At 38.7% G+C, this 17,547-nt stretch overlaps 8 protein-coding genes and 1 non-coding gene across 9 annotated transcripts; 2 read left to right on the top strand and 7 right to left on the bottom strand.

Annotated features, from left to right (window-relative positions):
• Positions 1-781: 781 nt before the first annotated feature.
• On the bottom strand, positions 782-2,226 carry VCUG_00796 (26S protease regulatory subunit 7). The gene has a single exon (XM_008075626.1). It carries the CDS (start codon positions 2,144-2,146, stop codon positions 899-901), a length of 1,248 nt encoding a protein of 415 aa, XP_008073817.1. The 5' UTR covers positions 2,147-2,226; the 3' UTR covers positions 782-898.
• An 844-nt stretch (positions 2,227-3,070) lies between these two features.
• Positions 3,071-4,273, bottom strand: VCUG_00795 (uncharacterized protein; the record flags this gene model as incomplete). Its single annotated transcript, XM_008075625.1, has 1 exon — positions 3,071-4,273. One exon carries the CDS (start codon positions 4,271-4,273, stop codon positions 3,089-3,091), a length of 1,185 nt encoding a protein of 394 aa, XP_008073816.1. The 3' UTR covers positions 3,071-3,088.
• Positions 4,274-4,836: 563 nt separating this feature from the next.
• VCUG_00794 (uncharacterized protein) lies at positions 4,837-6,956 on the bottom strand (the record flags this gene model as incomplete). The annotated part of the gene is made up of 1 exon (XM_008075624.1): positions 4,837-6,956. One exon carries the CDS (start codon positions 6,954-6,956, stop codon positions 4,941-4,943), a length of 2,016 nt encoding a protein of 671 aa, XP_008073815.1. The 3' UTR covers positions 4,837-4,940.
• Positions 6,957-8,561: 1,605 nt separating this feature from the next.
• Positions 8,562-10,661, bottom strand: VCUG_00793 (uncharacterized protein; the record flags this gene model as incomplete). The annotated part of the gene is made up of 1 exon (XM_008075623.1): positions 8,562-10,661. One exon carries the CDS (start codon positions 10,659-10,661, stop codon positions 8,565-8,567), a length of 2,097 nt encoding a protein of 698 aa, XP_008073814.1. The 3' UTR covers positions 8,562-8,564.
• A 1,685-nt stretch (positions 10,662-12,346) lies between these two features.
• VCUG_00792 (uncharacterized protein) lies at positions 12,347-12,716 on the top strand (the record flags this gene model as incomplete). The annotated part of the gene is made up of 2 exons (XM_008075622.1): positions 12,347-12,517; positions 12,540-12,716. The coding sequence occupies 2 exons, from the start codon at positions 12,347-12,349 to the stop codon at positions 12,714-12,716; spliced, it is 348 nt and encodes a 115-aa protein (XP_008073813.1).
• Positions 12,717-12,999: 283 nt separating this feature from the next.
• On the bottom strand, positions 13,000-13,796 carry VCUG_00791 (uncharacterized protein; the record flags this gene model as incomplete). The annotated part of the gene is made up of 1 exon (XM_008075621.1): positions 13,000-13,796. A coding segment is annotated over one exon (546 nt), but the record flags the coding sequence as incomplete, so codon positions are not given.
• Positions 13,756-15,900, bottom strand: VCUG_00790 (uncharacterized protein; the record flags this gene model as incomplete). The annotated part of the gene is made up of 1 exon (XM_008075620.1): positions 13,756-15,900. The coding sequence occupies exon 1, from the start codon at positions 15,745-15,747 to the stop codon at positions 13,756-13,758; it is 1,992 nt and encodes a 663-aa protein (XP_008073811.1). The 5' UTR covers positions 15,748-15,900.
• A 164-nt stretch (positions 15,901-16,064) lies between these two features.
• Positions 16,065-16,135, top strand: VCUG_02801. Its single transcript has one exon. It is a non-coding gene; the product is annotated as a tRNA-Gly (tRNA).
• A 307-nt stretch (positions 16,136-16,442) lies between these two features.
• VCUG_00789 (uncharacterized protein) lies at positions 16,443-17,008 on the bottom strand (the record flags this gene model as incomplete). Its single annotated transcript, XM_008075619.1, has 1 exon — positions 16,443-17,008. The coding sequence occupies one exon, from the start codon at positions 17,006-17,008 to the stop codon at positions 16,520-16,522; it is 489 nt and encodes a 162-aa protein (XP_008073810.1). The 3' UTR covers positions 16,443-16,519.
• Positions 17,009-17,547: the final 539 nt, after the last annotated feature.

The raw sequence follows: 17,547 nt of genomic DNA, 5'->3' as shown, positions 1-17,547 counted from the left end.
TAGTGTTCATGATAGAATTTTGACGTGTTATGACCCAATGCTTTTATGGTATTAGCACTTATCGTTTCAAAAATCAATCATAATTTCCAGTTTCTCATTTTATGTAAGAATTTGTTTCGTTTTTCACTACTTTTTGGATTATTTGCAGCCCAGAAGAACACAAAAGTTCAACTTTTTTCACATGAGCTAAGGTACTAAACGAAATGTTGATTATTAGGGGTGATATAGCTTGAATTGCAGGAATATAGATGAAATGTGAGAGCAAGCGATAAAGGGTTTTGTACTGTAAAAAACTACATGGTCTATCAATTGTACACGGGTTATGCACCTAGAATAAACGTTTCACATAATAAGGCAAGGTACGCCACCAAAATATGAAATAGCTAAAGTTAGCTGGTAAACCTTGCCGTATTAAGTCATACGATTAGAAATGAAAGTTCTCATCAATTGTAATGATCAGGAAATGATATATAATCACTAAAAAAATTTTCAAAATCTGGTCTTGTTGATCAATCATGCTCTACTGTATCGTAGGTTCAATTTACAAAGTATGAATAGACCGATAACCTGCAACTTTCTTAAGAAAGCTCCATAGACAGGTCACAACAATATTTGTTAGCGTAATTGTAGGCAGTCTCATCGCTATTTACTGATTCATGTAATTTTTTATCATTTTTGAGTATTTACTGATCAAAAAATTGTCTTCATTGATTGAAACGATAAATCGGCTTTCATGAGATAAATACCGGTACAAAAACAAAATCAAGGTTATAAACGTGAATGCAACTGTCCAAGATATGTTTAAAACAACGATAAAGCATTTCCATAGAACACCATTGAATGAACAATAAATTTGAGCTGAACTATACGCCATGTGAGAATCATCCAACTCATATCTTTAATTATACGTAAGATATCTCGGCGTGGCCGAAAACTTAGCATATCCCTGAATTACCTTTTCTACAGCATTAAGAAAGTCTTTCTCAGTTGCCGCCTTTCTTCGTTCTCTTATGGCAAACATCCCTGCCTCCGTGCAAACGCTTCTGAGCTCGGCCCCCGTAGCATTCGGGCACAGTCGTGCGATCAATTCGTACCTTATGTTTTTCTCCACGCTCATGACACGCGTGTGTATTTTGAGGATCTTCACCCGGCCTTCAAGATCAGGTAAAGAAAATTCGACCTTCCGGTCCAGGCGGCCGGGTCGTAAAAGCGCAGGATCTAAGGTATCAGGCCGATTTGTTGCCATGATCACTTTTATGTTTCCTCTGTTATCAAAACCATCCAATTGATTTATCAACTCGAGCATCGTTCTTTGTACTTCGTTGTCATCACTCTCAGCGTATCTTGTGCCACCGAACGCATCCACCTCATCAAAGAAGATAATGCATGCCTTTTTCCTCCTGCCAAGTTCAAATATTTCTCTCACCATGCGAGCGCCCTCTCCCACATACTTTTGCAAAAGCTCAGATCCTATAACGCGTATAAAACAGGCATTGGTCCTGTTTGCTACAGCTTTAGCCAACAACGTCTTTCCAGTACCTGGTGGGCCGTAGAGAAGTACACCTTTTGGTGGATCAATTCCAAGATTTACAAATTTTTCCGGGTTAAGTAGTGGCGCCTCCACAACCTCTTTTATCTTCTCTATCTCTTCCTTGCAGCCACCAATATCGTCGTAAGTAACATTGGGCTTTTCTTCAACTTGCATCAACGTAACGGATGCATCAATTTTTCTTGGAAGCGGCAGTATGATCTGGTACTTCATACGATCGACGCCCACTCTCATACCCTCCTCAATCATTGTCTTGTCCACATCCTGTCCTCGTCCCACTATAAATTTCGCCATCTGTCTCAAATTGACCATGTAGCAGTCCTCATTTTGTTCGTTTACGAGTATCTTACACACTCTGGCAACCTGCAGGGTATGATCGCTTTCTGCCCGCTTTCGATCACCTTCTAAATCCCACGTTGTGGGTGGTGCCAATCCAGTTTCTGCTTCTTTAGTCCCCAGTTTTACATTTACCCTGTCGAACGCTTCGTTGATCAGTTTCTCAATCTTCTGTATTTCATCCGCATAGTAATTCTGGCCATAATGCAAGAATTCATCCGCATCCTTTCCCAGTTCCAGCTCACGATCATTTGTTGACATTCCGGGGTCCTAAACATTTTCAAATATAAATCAAACAATGATCCATGAGAAAAAGCGAAAGAGCAGAACAGTAGCCAACAGCAAAGCACTGAGTGTCTGCAAAAGATCTAACACTGCCGTTTTTGTGTTTTTGCGGAGGAAAACATTCTTTTTGAACCTGCTGATACGAATTCTGAACCAACAATAAGATAAATATTGCACTAGAACGCATAGAGTAGTAATAGAATGCCTCTATACGGAACAAGGGCAAATCCTGAACCGTATTCACCGATAAATACAATGAAACCGTGGCGTTACTTTTAACCCGTTTAAGACATGATCTGATCAACAACTCACAAGTTCTTCTCTATATAGGATAATTCCAGATACACTGCGTAATTTCTGCTACCTGTGGATGGTTATGAATTTTTAAACATGAAAGTTCTAAGTACGGTAAGACCTATCTATTAAACTATTTTGTACTTCAACACAGCGCTTAATAAAGTTTATTGAGTGTATTTGACAGCAATTTGACACAAAATACTGCTGAGATATGAGGATATTCGTTACTTAGCATACATTTATTGAGATGGTTTGGAACAAAGTATTCGAGCTGGCCGATAAAAAGTACATCTTTGGAAGTGCCCATGTATTGCGGATATTCGTTGTTACGAAATGTGCTCGTTTGTTCTTTCCGTACTCTCTCATATCATTGTCGCTGGAGACAAATAAACGGTGTTCAAGGTGGGTCTCATTTCGTTAAACATGACTATTACTACAATCCCGGCCGATATTTATTATGTGCTCCCAATACGTAGAAATTCTGTCAATGTGCATCGTGAACAAGCGTACCGGTGCCAGCAATTGCTATCAATTTTTTCCTTTTATGAAGGGGTCAATCCAAGTAGGAACCATCAGCGAATCGGCCAAACAACAGATACATGATACCGCTTAAGTATTTATTTAAAGAAAATATTTCATCATATAAGCTATTATCTTGATGAACACATTCACTTTGTTATCTCCATTAACTTTTTCTGAATGTTTTTCAAGATATCTGATTTCTTGCTCGAACTGCTTGATCAGCTGCTCGTCCCCCGTTATGAGCACAAAATTTAGCTCCTTGTCTTTTCTGTAGCTTCTTTCATTGAAATTGCTTGATCCTATCACTGTTATGGCAAAGTCTTCTGCGAATGCCCAGATACCTTTAAAGTGGAAGCTTGCCTTTTTCCTGTAAAATGTTCTAAGATCAGCCTTGTCCAGAATATTTTCGGTGTTTATCATGTAGTAATCATACAGCTTGCACACCAACTTGTCAAGAAGCGAGCTTCCACAAAAAGTATTGCAGCTTGCGTCAGGAGAGATTATTATTGTGTCCTTGGTTTTGATGTGCTTCAAGTATATTTCTGGAAAATTTATATATGCTGTTGATATGTAGTATTCAACGAAGTTGTGGCCAAAAATGTTTTCTATGACAGAAAGCTCTTCCGATTCACTGTATGGAACCACATAAGTATTGCTTAATCCTAGACTCTCAACTGATCTGGCAACATTATTCGCTGATATCATATAATGTTTGCCTATATCAGATTTAGGCCGTCCCTTTACCCCTTCTACATGCTTGCTCCCATAAAAATGTTCGAATACATTCTTAATCAGGTAGTCAGCGAGCTTGGCATCGTATATGCTGAAATATCTGTCCAATCTGTTTGTAAAATATTTATCTTCAAGATTAGCACCTGAAAGTATAATCAAATCGTCGAATATATACACCTTAACGTGCAGCACGGAGAAAAGCTCTTTGATGCAATTTGGCAATAACGAATAGCTTCTTCTATTCGCGTAGTATACAACATCTTCAATTTGATACTCCTTCAGAAGAGCAAATATCTTTTCATTCTGCTTGCATCTGTTATAGTCAATTATAACCTTCGTCTCCATATTTTTTTGTTGGCGTGTCTTGATCTCTGCCATCACTTCTCTTGTTTTTTGCTCGTTTCCGAAGTACAACGTTATTATAAACGCGCTTTTTGCTGTTTGTAGATTTTTCACAATTTCTCTGTGGAACACTTTAGCACTTTTTAAATTCCTGAGATTGGTTATTTTGAAGAGAGGCATACCTTGGAAGTTAGCAAGAAACTCACGCATGGCAATAATAAAACAGTTCCTTTTAAAGTGATCAAATACGATGCCATTTAATTAAAAGTGTCTTTTTAAGGTCAAACAACCAATAGGGAAAAAAGTTGGAAAACCTCTTATGCCACAACCTTCGATCTCAAACAACTAATACCACATCTCTCATCCCTTTATAGTTTTATTCTACGCCAGTTGTCATTGTAAAACGAATCGTGCCTAATCATGGGCGGCAGTCAAGTTATTCACGGTCATCATACTTGGACAGTTGATTCATGTTTGAGGTGCACCAACTCATTTGCAGTGCTCTTATGTAACATTTTGTATAAAAATGCTTTGATGTAGAGTTCTTGATTAATTTTTACAAATCAAATTAAAAAACGCAATATGGTAGATTAAAGGATCGTTGGTTCATCGATGAATGGGAAATAATAAAAAAGGAATAAAACGAAAAATAGCAAGGATTGTGTTTAAAATAACTCACCAGATATGATCATTACATGCCAATAAAGGCAGATCATGTAGCTAAAAAAATGGCATCCCATTGTGGTAACACCAACATGTATACCATTTAGTGTATTAAAATGATCATTTTAATAAAGATATTTTCCACCACGAGTGTATAACAATCAATTATTCATGGTTTGTTATCCCAAATGGGTAAAGCAGTCGCACCTGATCCTTAAAGTAGAAAGAACCCTTTGGTCATTGAAATAGCTATACCCAGTTTGTTTCTCAGTTTTTCTTCCGATGAATATTCGGGCAACAGCAAAGTGTTAAAACATGTCTGTGAAGATGGCAGCCTGTCTGTGTCGCAGCCGTTTCTGACAATTATCAGCTTCCAGTTTTCTGTACATGTGACAGGAACTCGTTCATTGCCCGTAATAAACATCAGCAGCTTCTTCTTGTCTTCCAGTGAATATTCCTCGAAGATTTTCCAAAATGTCTTGACAACGAGAGAATCCTCGGTGAACCCCGAATATACTGCCGTTTTTTTAAGCAGCTGTACATTTATGACGTTACTGCCAACTATGATTTTCTCTAGCTCACAGGGCTGGAGAAAACTGATTGTTCTCAACTTGATAACGTGGAAAAATCCCTTTTTGATGTTCTCTATGTTCTCCTTCATTTCAGAGTAAGTCAAATACTCCACATACTTTTCCACAAAAAGTTCCTTATTCTTCTCTGTGAGCACTACGTTCTTTCCTCTGGGTATGAGTTCGATCGACTTGGTGTTTCTCGTGATGGAGAAACACTGCTCAAGAACACATAGCTCCTCATCGTTCATTTGAAGTATTTTCTTGAGTGAGTGGCAAATTTCTGGCTCAATTTCCATCAAGTCGTCCAGTTCAACTTTCTTGTTCAAAAATATTTTAAAAAGAAACGTGGGAAAAGGCAAATTCAGCACCACGTCGTTGTAAAGCGCTACACCTATCAGTCTGCCCACTACCTCGTATCTGCTGTTCTTTTTACCCTCTGTGAACCAAAGTAGGTTGTTTTGGATGGTGAACAGAAAACTGTCGTGAATAAGCTCTTCGCTTACCAATTGAAAGAACTCCTTGGTTATTCCTCCTGAATCTACGCCCTCTTCTCCTTTAAATGTGATCTTAATTTCTTTCCTGATGTCATCAAAATTTGTTTTCGAAAAAATTTTAAAGACGTCCTTGTAAAGTGTGTTTCTATTTACAGTGATAAAAAAGTACGGCGATGTTTTGCCAATGAATAACGCCCTAAAAAACGCATCCTGCAGCTTGTTCTTCATCATATCACTATTTTCTGATTTTATGAAATCTGCTTTGAGATGCAGCGGCAAAATAAAAGGATATTTCACGATTGCCTTGTAATTGGCCTTGTGCAGCCTGATTTCTTCCTTCAAATTCTGGCTCTCGCAAAATTTCTCTAGATAAAATTCTCTGAAGGAAACGATACGCACCCTCTCGTTTATACAGAAAAGAATGTTAAAGATGTTCAGCAATTCCTCTATTTTCTTGGATGATCTGATTGTATCGAATTCATTGCTGTTAAGAAACTTTGAGATTGTCTGTATCAGATTTATCAGATCATGTTCTGTGAATATATCGTTGAACAGGCAGTTCATGCAGCTTTCCTCTTCGGTACCCTGGCCATGCCCATCACTCCCGGGAAATACTGCGTGTTTCTCTGGGTCTAGTTCTAATTCCTTGCACAATTTGTCGATGTTCAAGAAAATTTCTGAAATGTTTTCAAAAACGTCGTCCTTCAAATCAACTTTAAGGAGTATTTCTGAGATCAACCGTATAATTATGTGCGATAGAATGTTTTCGTTGTAGTTCACGTATTGGTTCAACAGCATGCTGAACACGCCCTCTATCAGTATCTTCTCCTCCTCATTAAAGCTGTTTTTCTTGAAAAACGAACAAAAGTTGTGCCTGGAAAGCGAATCTGGCAGAATCGATTTTTTGTTCGTTGTTTGGTTCACAACATAAACGTAAAAATCTATTATCGGGCAACTTTTACCGTTAAAATTAATTTTAGCAGACTCTTTGTTCCTATTCGTTGAGCACAGGAAATATTCACCGTAATTTGCCAATATGTCGCTTATTTTCAGCAGACTTGCCTTAGACATGTCGTTCCTACAGAAATACATTTTGCACTCGCTGTTGTCGCATCCAATGTAGAGCTGTCTGACGTAAAGATCCTGTAGTTTAGTGTTCGACATATGGGTTCGATGTAGTCCGCCACGTTTTTCGAAGTATTTTTTAATGTAAATTAAAGGAGAAAAAAAGACAAATTAACAAATCAAAAAATAGAAAAAATAAAAAAATTATCTAAATAGCACGGCGAGCAAATATTCTCAACAGAGAAATTATTTGATCTGATGTGTTTTGGGCTTATGCACGTTTCTGCCGCCAAATTGTGCATAGAATTTGTCGTAAAAAACCATGAAGAATCAAAAGCATGATTGGTCAAGTATATGTTGAATATTGGTACGTTATGGCTGCTTTAAGCGGTTTTAACAAATAAGTTGGAAAAATATGTGATCAATGCGGTTCCGTCCGATAAGTTACGCTTAATCGAGTTGAAGCCCTCATGTATTGCATCGTAGTAGATGGATAACAACATAATTAATATTGCCAACATGTTTAAAACGTTGAAGATAGTTATATGAAATAATTAGTCCTATATTTAGAGTAATTATCTGCGCTTGCACCATATCAGATCACTGTTACGAGCGCACAATTTAACGGTAATTAAAGCCATCGTAATTCTGATTTTGAGTAAATTACTTGTTGATATAAAGCACCGACCTGACAAATGATTTAACAATCGATACAACATTTTGAATAAAGCATGGGTATTAATCAATTTAAGGATGTTGCGTGTGTTTGTATTTCAAATCCGTATACGGCCATCAAACTATGTGTTAACACAAGCCAGAACTTCATAGCCTTGGAATTGCGGTATTTCAAAAAATTTTGATATTAAATCAGGTTCTTAACAATTGATAAAATGAACAGCATTCGTTACGTGATCATTCAATAATGGAATGGGTGAAGCTGAGCAAATTAGAGTTATTTTGGCCATCGAGGATGAAAATGCACATAGATATGTAATTGTGCCATCATACGATTTCAAGTGTAGAGCAGAGCTTTTATTTCATCGAAAAACGTAATATGATGACATCCAAAACAAGTATAATTGGGAATAACACGTCATTTTAACTCTTAAATGGGAAACATTAAAGTACTCGATTAGTCCCAAATACATTTTCGTTTATTATGAGGAAGAATTAGTTGTGCTCTTTTAATACATAATTTGATCAACGTGAGATTATCGCTTTGTGACTGTGTTGGGACACACCATGATGTGAGTTCTTCATTTATACATATTGGGAGACTTTGTTAATTGTAAGGCAATCAAAACGCACTTTACCTATCGATGCGTTCATTTTCAACTATTGTACGACCAAGGGTTTTACCGCTACGCAGACGCACCGTTAACGATAGCTTGTATTTTTAACTCGTTTATCTATGAAAATAAACATTCATTATTACCATCTATCAACCCAGATACACCATAACAGAGGCTGAGCAGAACATACATTGATATTTTGGAATAACACAGTTAATTAAACCATGTTGAATACGATTAAAGCAAATATTGGTAATAAAAAGACGAAAAAGCGTAGTTATTGTAAATGCTGCTGCCAAAGCATAACCACACCCAATGTGTTGGGTATAATATGTTCCTTAAAATAATGTAAAACAAAACAACTATTATTGTGAAAGAGTATGTTTAGTACTGTAAATATACGCGATCTATTGTTTCACACTCTATTGAAGAACCTCGTGTTGCTTATCAGCCACTCCTTCTCCTCCTTCTCATACAGATACTCACCAAGAATATTTTGCACATTCTGGTTGTACCTGTTCAAGTAATCGACCTCCTCATCATTAAGCAACGAAACATCGATAAGGTTCAGTTGAAGAGGAACAAATGTCATGTTCTGTAGGAAAATGTTGCCATTGTAAAGACTTATTACAGCATCCTCAATTCGTACCCCGTAACTTCCCTCTTTGTAGTACCCAGGCTCGATCGTAAATATCTGATGAGCTTCGATGGTAGCGTCGAAACGTATTTGTGGCGGTGACTCGTGCACATAAAGTGCAGTTCCTATGCCATGACTTGTTCCATGTCCATAGTTCTTATTTTCGGGCCACAGGTAGTACCGAGGTAGGTCTTGTATCAGACCAGCTATATGATTCTTTGGGCCCACCAGCCTCTTTGCGAGCAGTTGTCCCTTCAACACGTTCGTGAAATCGTGTATTTGCTCATCGCTGGGTGTGCCCAAGTGAATTGTCCGCGAGATGTCAGTTGTAGCGAATATGAATTGAGACCCACAATCTATCAAGATTAAGCTCTTGTCATCCACTGTTGTATCACTTGCTGAGTGGTGCACGATTGCACCGTGGTTTCCGTATCCAACGATTGTCGAGAAACTTGGAAAGAGAAAACCAGTCTTTGCAATGTTCCATTCTCCATTTTTACCGCTAATTTTGTTATTTTCTACGCTTGGCGATTCCACAGGTGAGCTGGAAAACATATTCTTATTAATTCTTACCATGTTTTGCAGCAGACTCTTGTTTTTTTCGGTCAATCTGCCGGTGAACAGCTCAAAAAATAGGTGCACTAATTCTTTCGAACCGATGGTAACCAGCAATGGATTCACATCTACTTCGTCTTCTATCTGTCTAGCACTTAAATTCATGCTTTTTTCCTCATTCTTGTCCGTCTTGGTTTCTCTTCCTCTACCAAGCACCAACTGTGACTTTATCTCCAACAATTTGTCACTGATACCTATTTCCGTAATTCTGTCCTTATTCTTGTTCAGCCACGTGAACAATTTGACAAGTGCTACGCCATCCATTATTGCAGCCTGAAAAAATCCCATGATCTCGTTCCTGTTCTTCACGCTCTTCAACTTTTCCACCAATTTATTTTCCTTCGTGCGATGCTCGCCTAGAATGTCAACTATGCTAGCATTCACTCTATCAGACACGTACACAGTGTTTTCGTCAGTTTGTTTCAAAAACTCGTAGAACTCGTCATATCTCCTGAGCCCGATGTCTCGAGGCACCTTTGCATCGGTAAATATTACCAAACTATCCTTTGTGATGTATACATACGCATAGAACACCGTGTTATTAGCAATCTCTCTGCCTCTTAGATTCAGCAACCACGCGATCGAGTCCAATGCGCTCAAAATTATTGCTTCATCTTTCTTTAGACTCTTCTGCACGATTCTTATTTTGTTAGAGTGTGTCAGCCCCGGTATCAAATCAGGTTCAATCATTTCATCATACTCGTATTTGTAGCTGTCCCTAAATAGTTCGTCAAATAGTTTCTTTACTTTATCGTTTTTTAGAAATGTCATGTATTCGTCAAAGGCGTACTTTTCCAGATCGACAATGCTACCCGGGTTTCTCTTCGGTCTATCCTTCCAGATGATCTCAACCAGCTCCTCCTCGACCGGCACCAGAACTAATTTAGTCTCTTCAAACTCCTCACTCATTTGTTTATAGCGCTCGTGCGATATCAGCCGTAAGCACACTCCAACCCGACCCTCCCCAATTGTGTCTTTCAAAAATTCTAACACTGACTTGTCCTCATCTATTCTCATCATTTTGAACGGCTCTACAAGCTCCTTCTTGGCCTGCAGGTAGTACCGACTATCTGTGTACAGAACACATTCTGTCTTGGTAATGACGGCCGTTCCGTTACTTCCCGTAAATCCCGTCAATCTTTTAACGCGCATGTCAGCATCCGATATGAATTCGTTGAGGTGCTCGTCTGTGTGGTTCAAGATGTACGCATCAAGATTATTGAGTGCTAGCTGGGTTAGCAACGCATTCAGGAGATTCATTTTCTCTGTTTATGTCCTGTTCTTAACATACAGCACTATCCATATTCTGAAACATTGTGTTTCAGGAGCAAAGCCGTACAATGATAGGTGTACACCGGCATAGAATCTTCGGACCAGACTGAGTATAAAAGCGTTTTTATCTGGCCAAACACTCCTGATTTATGTACTTTTATATTTTTTACCGGAAATAAAGCACCAATAATCTCCTGCACGGCTTATCACTGAACTTGTTTATCATCGGTCAGCAAATAGTTGTACACTGCTATTGAGCGCTTTGGTGATGTGAGCAGTAAAAAGGATTCGTGCGCTCATCTTTGCTTTATTCATATGGTGCTTTCAATCATAGCGATCAAATTGATCAAAACATGTAATTTTACTACGATTTATGAAAGTTACCTGCTAAATGATAGGATGAAGAGCAGCATATCAATAAGTTAAAGGAGAGGTATGTAACGTGATTAAGATGAAAGCACGATGAGAATCTTTTTGTTATGTTCTTTAGCATGTGTTGTGGAATATTGAGAAATTTTCCTTAGATCATAAGATGCGGTAAAAGGATATTTCCTCCTTTTTGTTGAACGAGTTGCTTAGCGTACAGACATTCGCTGGAAATCCTGTTCAATTGTGAATCCACGGAACGATTAATCTGCCATGATGCCGCTGCAGAAGAGAGCACATTTTTGGCGACAAGGACGATAACACAACGATTTACTGGAAAAGTTAAACGATGAGCGACTTTACCGCTGGCACTTAAACTATTTGTGTGATTAAACCTGGATTATGGCACGGTTTGTCATTCAAATCTTTACAACTTATTTAGATCACTCCATTCCGTTTCGTAAAAATTATGTTTATTTTTCTCCTCATACAGCAGCACTTAAACAATACACGTTCTGGTTCGCTGAGGGAATTACTCCATTCTTATTTACATTTCTAGTAAAATTGTCATTCTTTCCCTTTTCTACTGCAATGCCTTTTCCGTGCTGTGATCCTTAGGTTTGTTCTTCTGCCTAGACCAGGGAATAGATGAGGATGAACAGACATTGCCTTATGCCAGTGTAAATTATGACATAGGAACTTAATGTAATATAATGAATTACGAACCGATAGTATACAATCAAGAGAATTACAAGGCGTACCGAGTACGAGTAAGGTATATTTGTGAGTTATTGATTTCTAAACACATCATTGTACGCGATATGAGCTATCTTAAGCATGGTCGTTTATAGAATGTGGGCAAATCGTAAAAGTGGCAAAAAAGTGAAACATGACTGACTCAGAGGGCACTGAGAATTGGATATGAGAATATCATATGGTGTATTCATGATATCTAGCAGGTTTATACCACTGTGTTCCTATGTTATCATAATACTATGAAAACTATATTGCACGTATCTTTGGTAGCTACGGGACTATTATAGTAGTTTAGTGATTAGTAGTGAAATAATTCGTGTTCACAGTATGACTAAGAAGAGTTTGATAAGCCTACCTAATTCAGACTTTCATTGCTAGAATGAAGAAACAGATGCACATCCTGGTTCAAGTAGGAATACGGCTGCTTGACCACTCAAAAACATTTTGTAGTTCACTTACATAATAACAGTATTTATTAAATTATTGTGGAATATCCTGCGATTTTACGCGCTCGTCCATCGTAAAGATCGTAATTTTCACCGCCACCCTGAATGTTAACTCAGTATGTTTTTGTACGCAACGATCTAAAGCAGTACAATCGTGGACAGTTGATAGTACAAGGAATACATAGCAGTACAGCTGCGCTGTTCAAGTTCAAAGATCATCCTGATACGGTAGGCTACACCAGTGATTTGGAGAATATGACCACCGTGGTACTAATGGTAAGTTAAAATATTTAATTAGGCAGACGAGCACGAACTCAAGGATGTTGAACAGTTCCTTGCTAATAATCGGTATGATTATCATACATGGGTTGAAATGCCCGAAAATATCGTTACCTCTGTGGCCATGCGACCAGTCAATCTGAGGCACGATGAAAGACTGAAAGCCTTTCTATTTAGATATAAGCTATTTAAATGATGGAACGAGATGAATAAATACGTGTTATTGTTTTGCAGGTAAAAATAAAATTGATGGGCTTTCTTAGCGCCGTTCACGCCACGGTTTCTGTAGAAGAACATGGTGGTAGATTCCACACTAATTGTTTAACATTACACTGCAATTGATTCTTTTTATCCCACGTAACGAATTGTACACGGATGATAGAAAAGAACTATTGATGTTTTTATCGTTTCAAAAATACCGATTTGCCGGCCAACTTTCAAAACGCATTTATTGTATTGAATGTCATTGTGTTATTCCAAACAGTGCCAATTCGGTACTGTGTTTACTGAGATAGTAGTGCTCTGTTCCGGTATAACAATTACTTAAATCGTGATACAAGCTAATTGCAGTTAAATAACATTTATTAACGTGGATAGATGCACTCTTAACACGCAAAACATCTTCCTAAACGTGTAAAGGTCATATCACAATAACGGTTCATATTAATGCCGGTGTACGAATTTTGGCTACAGTTTGGTTGGTACCGCACATCGAAGAACTTTACAATGATCATCTTTTCCTATCTACGCTTCTTTTCATTTTTTTTTCCATCTTTTTCGAAAACTTTCTGTAAAAACGCAGGTAATCAGACATGTTTTCACTTTCTTTATCTTTTAAAAAGGTGGAGTAAAGTGCCTTTACATCATCCCTCCGTTTTTCATCCAAATCAAAAACGATTCCAAGGATGTTCGTCTTCATTGCGTTCACGTAATCGTCGTTACACGGCTGTTCTATACAATTTATCAGCATCACGATCACACCGTAATAACTCGTCAGATGGACAGCGGTTCGCAACCTATATTTCATACAGACATAGCACACAAGTGAAACGTATATTCTCGAATATGTGTCCATAACCACTTGATCACCATCTTTATCTGATTGGTCTGCTTCGCATGCCCTCTCCTCTTTATCTTTGTTCCATTCCAGTGCGTTCAAGAAGTACTTGATGAAGACGTTTTCCGTCTTTTCTACTTCCTTGTCGAACGTAAGAACGAATGAGACAAGGAACGGATTAAATTCGTAGTACTTCAGATTTTCGAGATTCGTGAACACGTTTTTTCATGAATATGATCTTTTCGCCGTTGGCCAGTGCATCGTAGGCAGCAATTACAACTTTCTCCTTCTTGCGTACAATTCTGTTATTTCTATCATTGAGATGTAGCACAAACATAAATGACAGTAGATCGAGATGAGCATCCGTGTATTTCAGATCTTCCATGTTCCTGGCAAATGCACTCGTTGCCAGCAGGACCAATGAAGGTCCTTTATCCACCAAAAACTTTTTGTAAAGTTCCACATTTGCTTTAAAGTCATTTTGATCCAGAAAACAGCGCTTCAAGGCAAATTTTATCAAAAACACGTAATTTTTTTCGTCAAAGGATGGATCATTCTTCACTGCTGTTGCATCTGATCCGTTCTTCGACTTTGAGCCATTCATTTTCACGGTATAACCCATTGTCTCATTGTTCTTCGATTTTGAGCCATTCATTTTCACGGTACAACCCATTGTCTCATTATTCTTCGATTTTGAGCCATTCATTTTCACGGTACAACCCATTGTCTCACCGTTCTTCTCTCCGCTCATCGCTTGTTGCAAATTTCGCTCCGCATTTTCGTCTCTTTTACATTTCGATACACTACCATCTGCAACCCTCCGTTCATCCGTGTTCTCTTCTTGCTGTTTATCCACGTTTCTCTGCTCACTCGCCCTATTAGATAAGTCGCCATTCCCTGATTTGCAGTGCACATCTCCGCATGTGTTTACAGCAGTTACACCAATACGAATCAGCTTGTCCAGCTCCAGCTTCATCAACAATCGTTTCAAATTTTTAAGTACACCATAGAAGTCGGAACACATAGAAATGTCTGCAATAAGCATGTCTGTGTTAAAGCACTGATCGTCATAAACCATGTCCAACAGCCGGTACTTACTCGCATAGAACGTGCTGAGTACACGCCTGTATTTTCGCATCGACAGATTGACCGGCTTTCCATACTTCAAGTTGACAATGTCATTGTAGAACTGATTGTAGTTAAACGCTCTCAGTCCCTGATGATATGTCACACGGTACAGGATACGTACAAGCTGCAAATTGACTGTCAAACAGACAAGATCCTCTTCCAGATGTGCACGTATCTTGTTGTACTTGTATATTATATCATACGAATTGGCGTATAAACCGGTTAAAAGTTTGGAAAGACCAAAGTTGTCTTTTTCATACTCGCATATCCGTCCCACAGCTATCACAATTTCGTTAAGATCCTCCAACCCAAGGAACACGTAATTTTTTATGTCGGTCAGAACACCGCACAAAAACGACAACACAGACGTAACATAATCTTGATGGTCGTGCACCGCTCTTGGTTCATACTTTATAACACATCCCAATAGCTTTGCACATTCAATGACACTCTTATCAATTGATTTCTGCCTTGCACATTTCGATATCTTTTTTATAACCGGGTACAAATTCTTGAAGCACAGCGAAGCGCTGTCCATCAATCGTATGACCAGTGCAATTTCCTGTCTTCTGTACTTTTCTTTAAATATGTTCTTGCAGATGCTCTTGTAGTACTGGTACACCAAGCTGTAACTAAAATATCTCTTGAGTTCTTCCAGCTTGGTACCGTTTATTTTGATGATGGAGGCACAATGTATCATCGCCTGCACATCGTTCTCCTCTGCGTGCCGCATCATCAGCCAGTAAACTCGTTCGTCCAGGTTTTTTATCCTTAAGTACTTCTCTCCTTTGACTTCGCGTACTAAGGACGACAGTCGTTCCATAAACAAGCTATTTATGAACGGTTTGTTCGTATATATCCGTAGTAAAAGACTGAGTGAATGAAACGGATCCTTAATTTCCATTATTTTGAAACAAAGCTCTCTCAGCTGCGTGCTGTTCTTATCTGCTATCAAAGCCAAGAAATCGCTGTTCGTGCACTTGTTGTCATATTTTATGATTTCACTCGTCGTGAACATATCGCTCATATTTCCTGTGAACATCGGCTTGATAAGTTGGATTAACACGGTCTATGAAACGGTTTTGGAATGAACCAATGCACAAGTATGGAACAACAACCTATCAAATAAGCAGCAGATGCGTATTTGCTGCTGTTCCCGTCATTAATCAATTCGTTTGTACCTTCAAGACTGCAAATATTTTGTTGTTATGAGAAAGCAATTTGTCCAACGCTTGTTCATGGATGCTTTTTAAGGAGGTTGCATCATGCTATCGAATACCTTTGTGTCCCCGTTAACATTTTTGAATGTTTGCAGCACGATTATTCAAATTTATGTAACAGCAATACCTGCCATGCCAAGCATCACTGGTCTAATGGTAGAATTGCTGCTTGCCATGCAGTAGGTCCGAGTTCGATTCTCGGGTGATGCATCTGCTTTTTGAACTGACAATCCCATTCTACAGTTATTTCTTTTCATCAGGATGAACAGCGTACATTACTAGGTCTGCTCCTGGTACTACCGGCACGGCATTAAGAATCGCACAGAAGAGATACCCCGAGTGTTCCTGCCATCAACAACCCTTGCATGTAATCCATTAACCTAGAATGATCACATACAACGTATTCAAATTCACAATACCTGGTGGATATGCTTCGGTAAATCCCATCCTCAAACGCACACGGGTAAAATTACAGAAAAGCGATACAACACAAGGCGTACCGCATCTGCACCTAAGGTCACAATACAGTAATTGATGCACGCCACTACGAACAAAATACATCGAATAACCGCTTTAATCAGCTGCATCCGCCCATCAAACAGCAATCCTCTTCTTCTCCGCATTAGGCTCAATCTCCCCATGCCTTATCAAATTGACCACCTTCTCAATTTCAAGTACCTCCTCATCCCCAAACACACTAAACACGTACTCCAGGTCTGTACCGGTCAGCTGCTCGCATCTCAAATACTTCATCAACTCGCTCTTTCTGACCGTTACATTATCATCACTAAAACTCAAAAGCAATTTTCTGATGCACTCTTTCGAGCTCATGCCGATAAACTTGTCCGACATAGCGGCCAGTAACGCATAAAACCCGATATCCTTCTCCAGGTTCTGGAACTCGTGCAACTGTTCATGGTTTACAATGGTAGGCAGGAAGTTGTTGAGATCGCTGGTGTCGATCTTATCGTCCGGTGGGTTGTCGATCATGTTGAACACCTCTTTAAGGGATGATATTTGTGTCTGTGTGAGCATTGAGAACACATTACTTGGTTGACGGCGTCTGTTTATGCGTTGTCTCATGGGGGTGTTTGTTTTTTTTGGAAGTTCTTCTTTTTTACTGATAAGGTGATAAAACAAGGAGAGACGTGGTGAAAATGAGGCTTTAAATCGTGGCGCTTCGTTCTGCGCACAAGACAGAGACTTGAAAATTAGAAAAAAATATAAAACGGAGCAATGCACACGCTTGAACAAGAAACATATTCATCCCTAGAAATGATACACTAATCGAAAAAGCTACACCACACAACCATCCTAAGAGTGAAAGTACCGGTAAAATATCCAAATACATAATTATTTGCGGTGTAGATGATTTGGTAATTTTATTTATAATCATGGTACATATACCATGATTAGTACGCCATATTAACAGCACAAATGGTAACAGATGATGCTGGCACACTGCCTAGATGTCACGATTATTTTTATTTAAGTTTCTAGACCGCATCTCTTGTCCATTCATTACCGCAAAGTATTTTATAATTATTCGTAATCCTAGTACCTTTGCTTTATTTAGTGTTTGCTTGTCCATTGCATCCATAGCCTGCACTTTAACACATCAG

Source organism: Vavraia culicis (assembly GCF_000192795.1).
Source record: "Vavraia culicis subsp. floridensis unplaced genomic scaffold supercont1.10, whole genome shotgun sequence".
Taxonomy (NCBI): domain Eukaryota; kingdom Fungi; phylum Microsporidia; family Pleistophoridae; genus Vavraia; species Vavraia culicis.
Note: the sequence above shows the minus strand (reverse complement) of the source record. Positions and strands in the feature narration are given on the sequence as shown.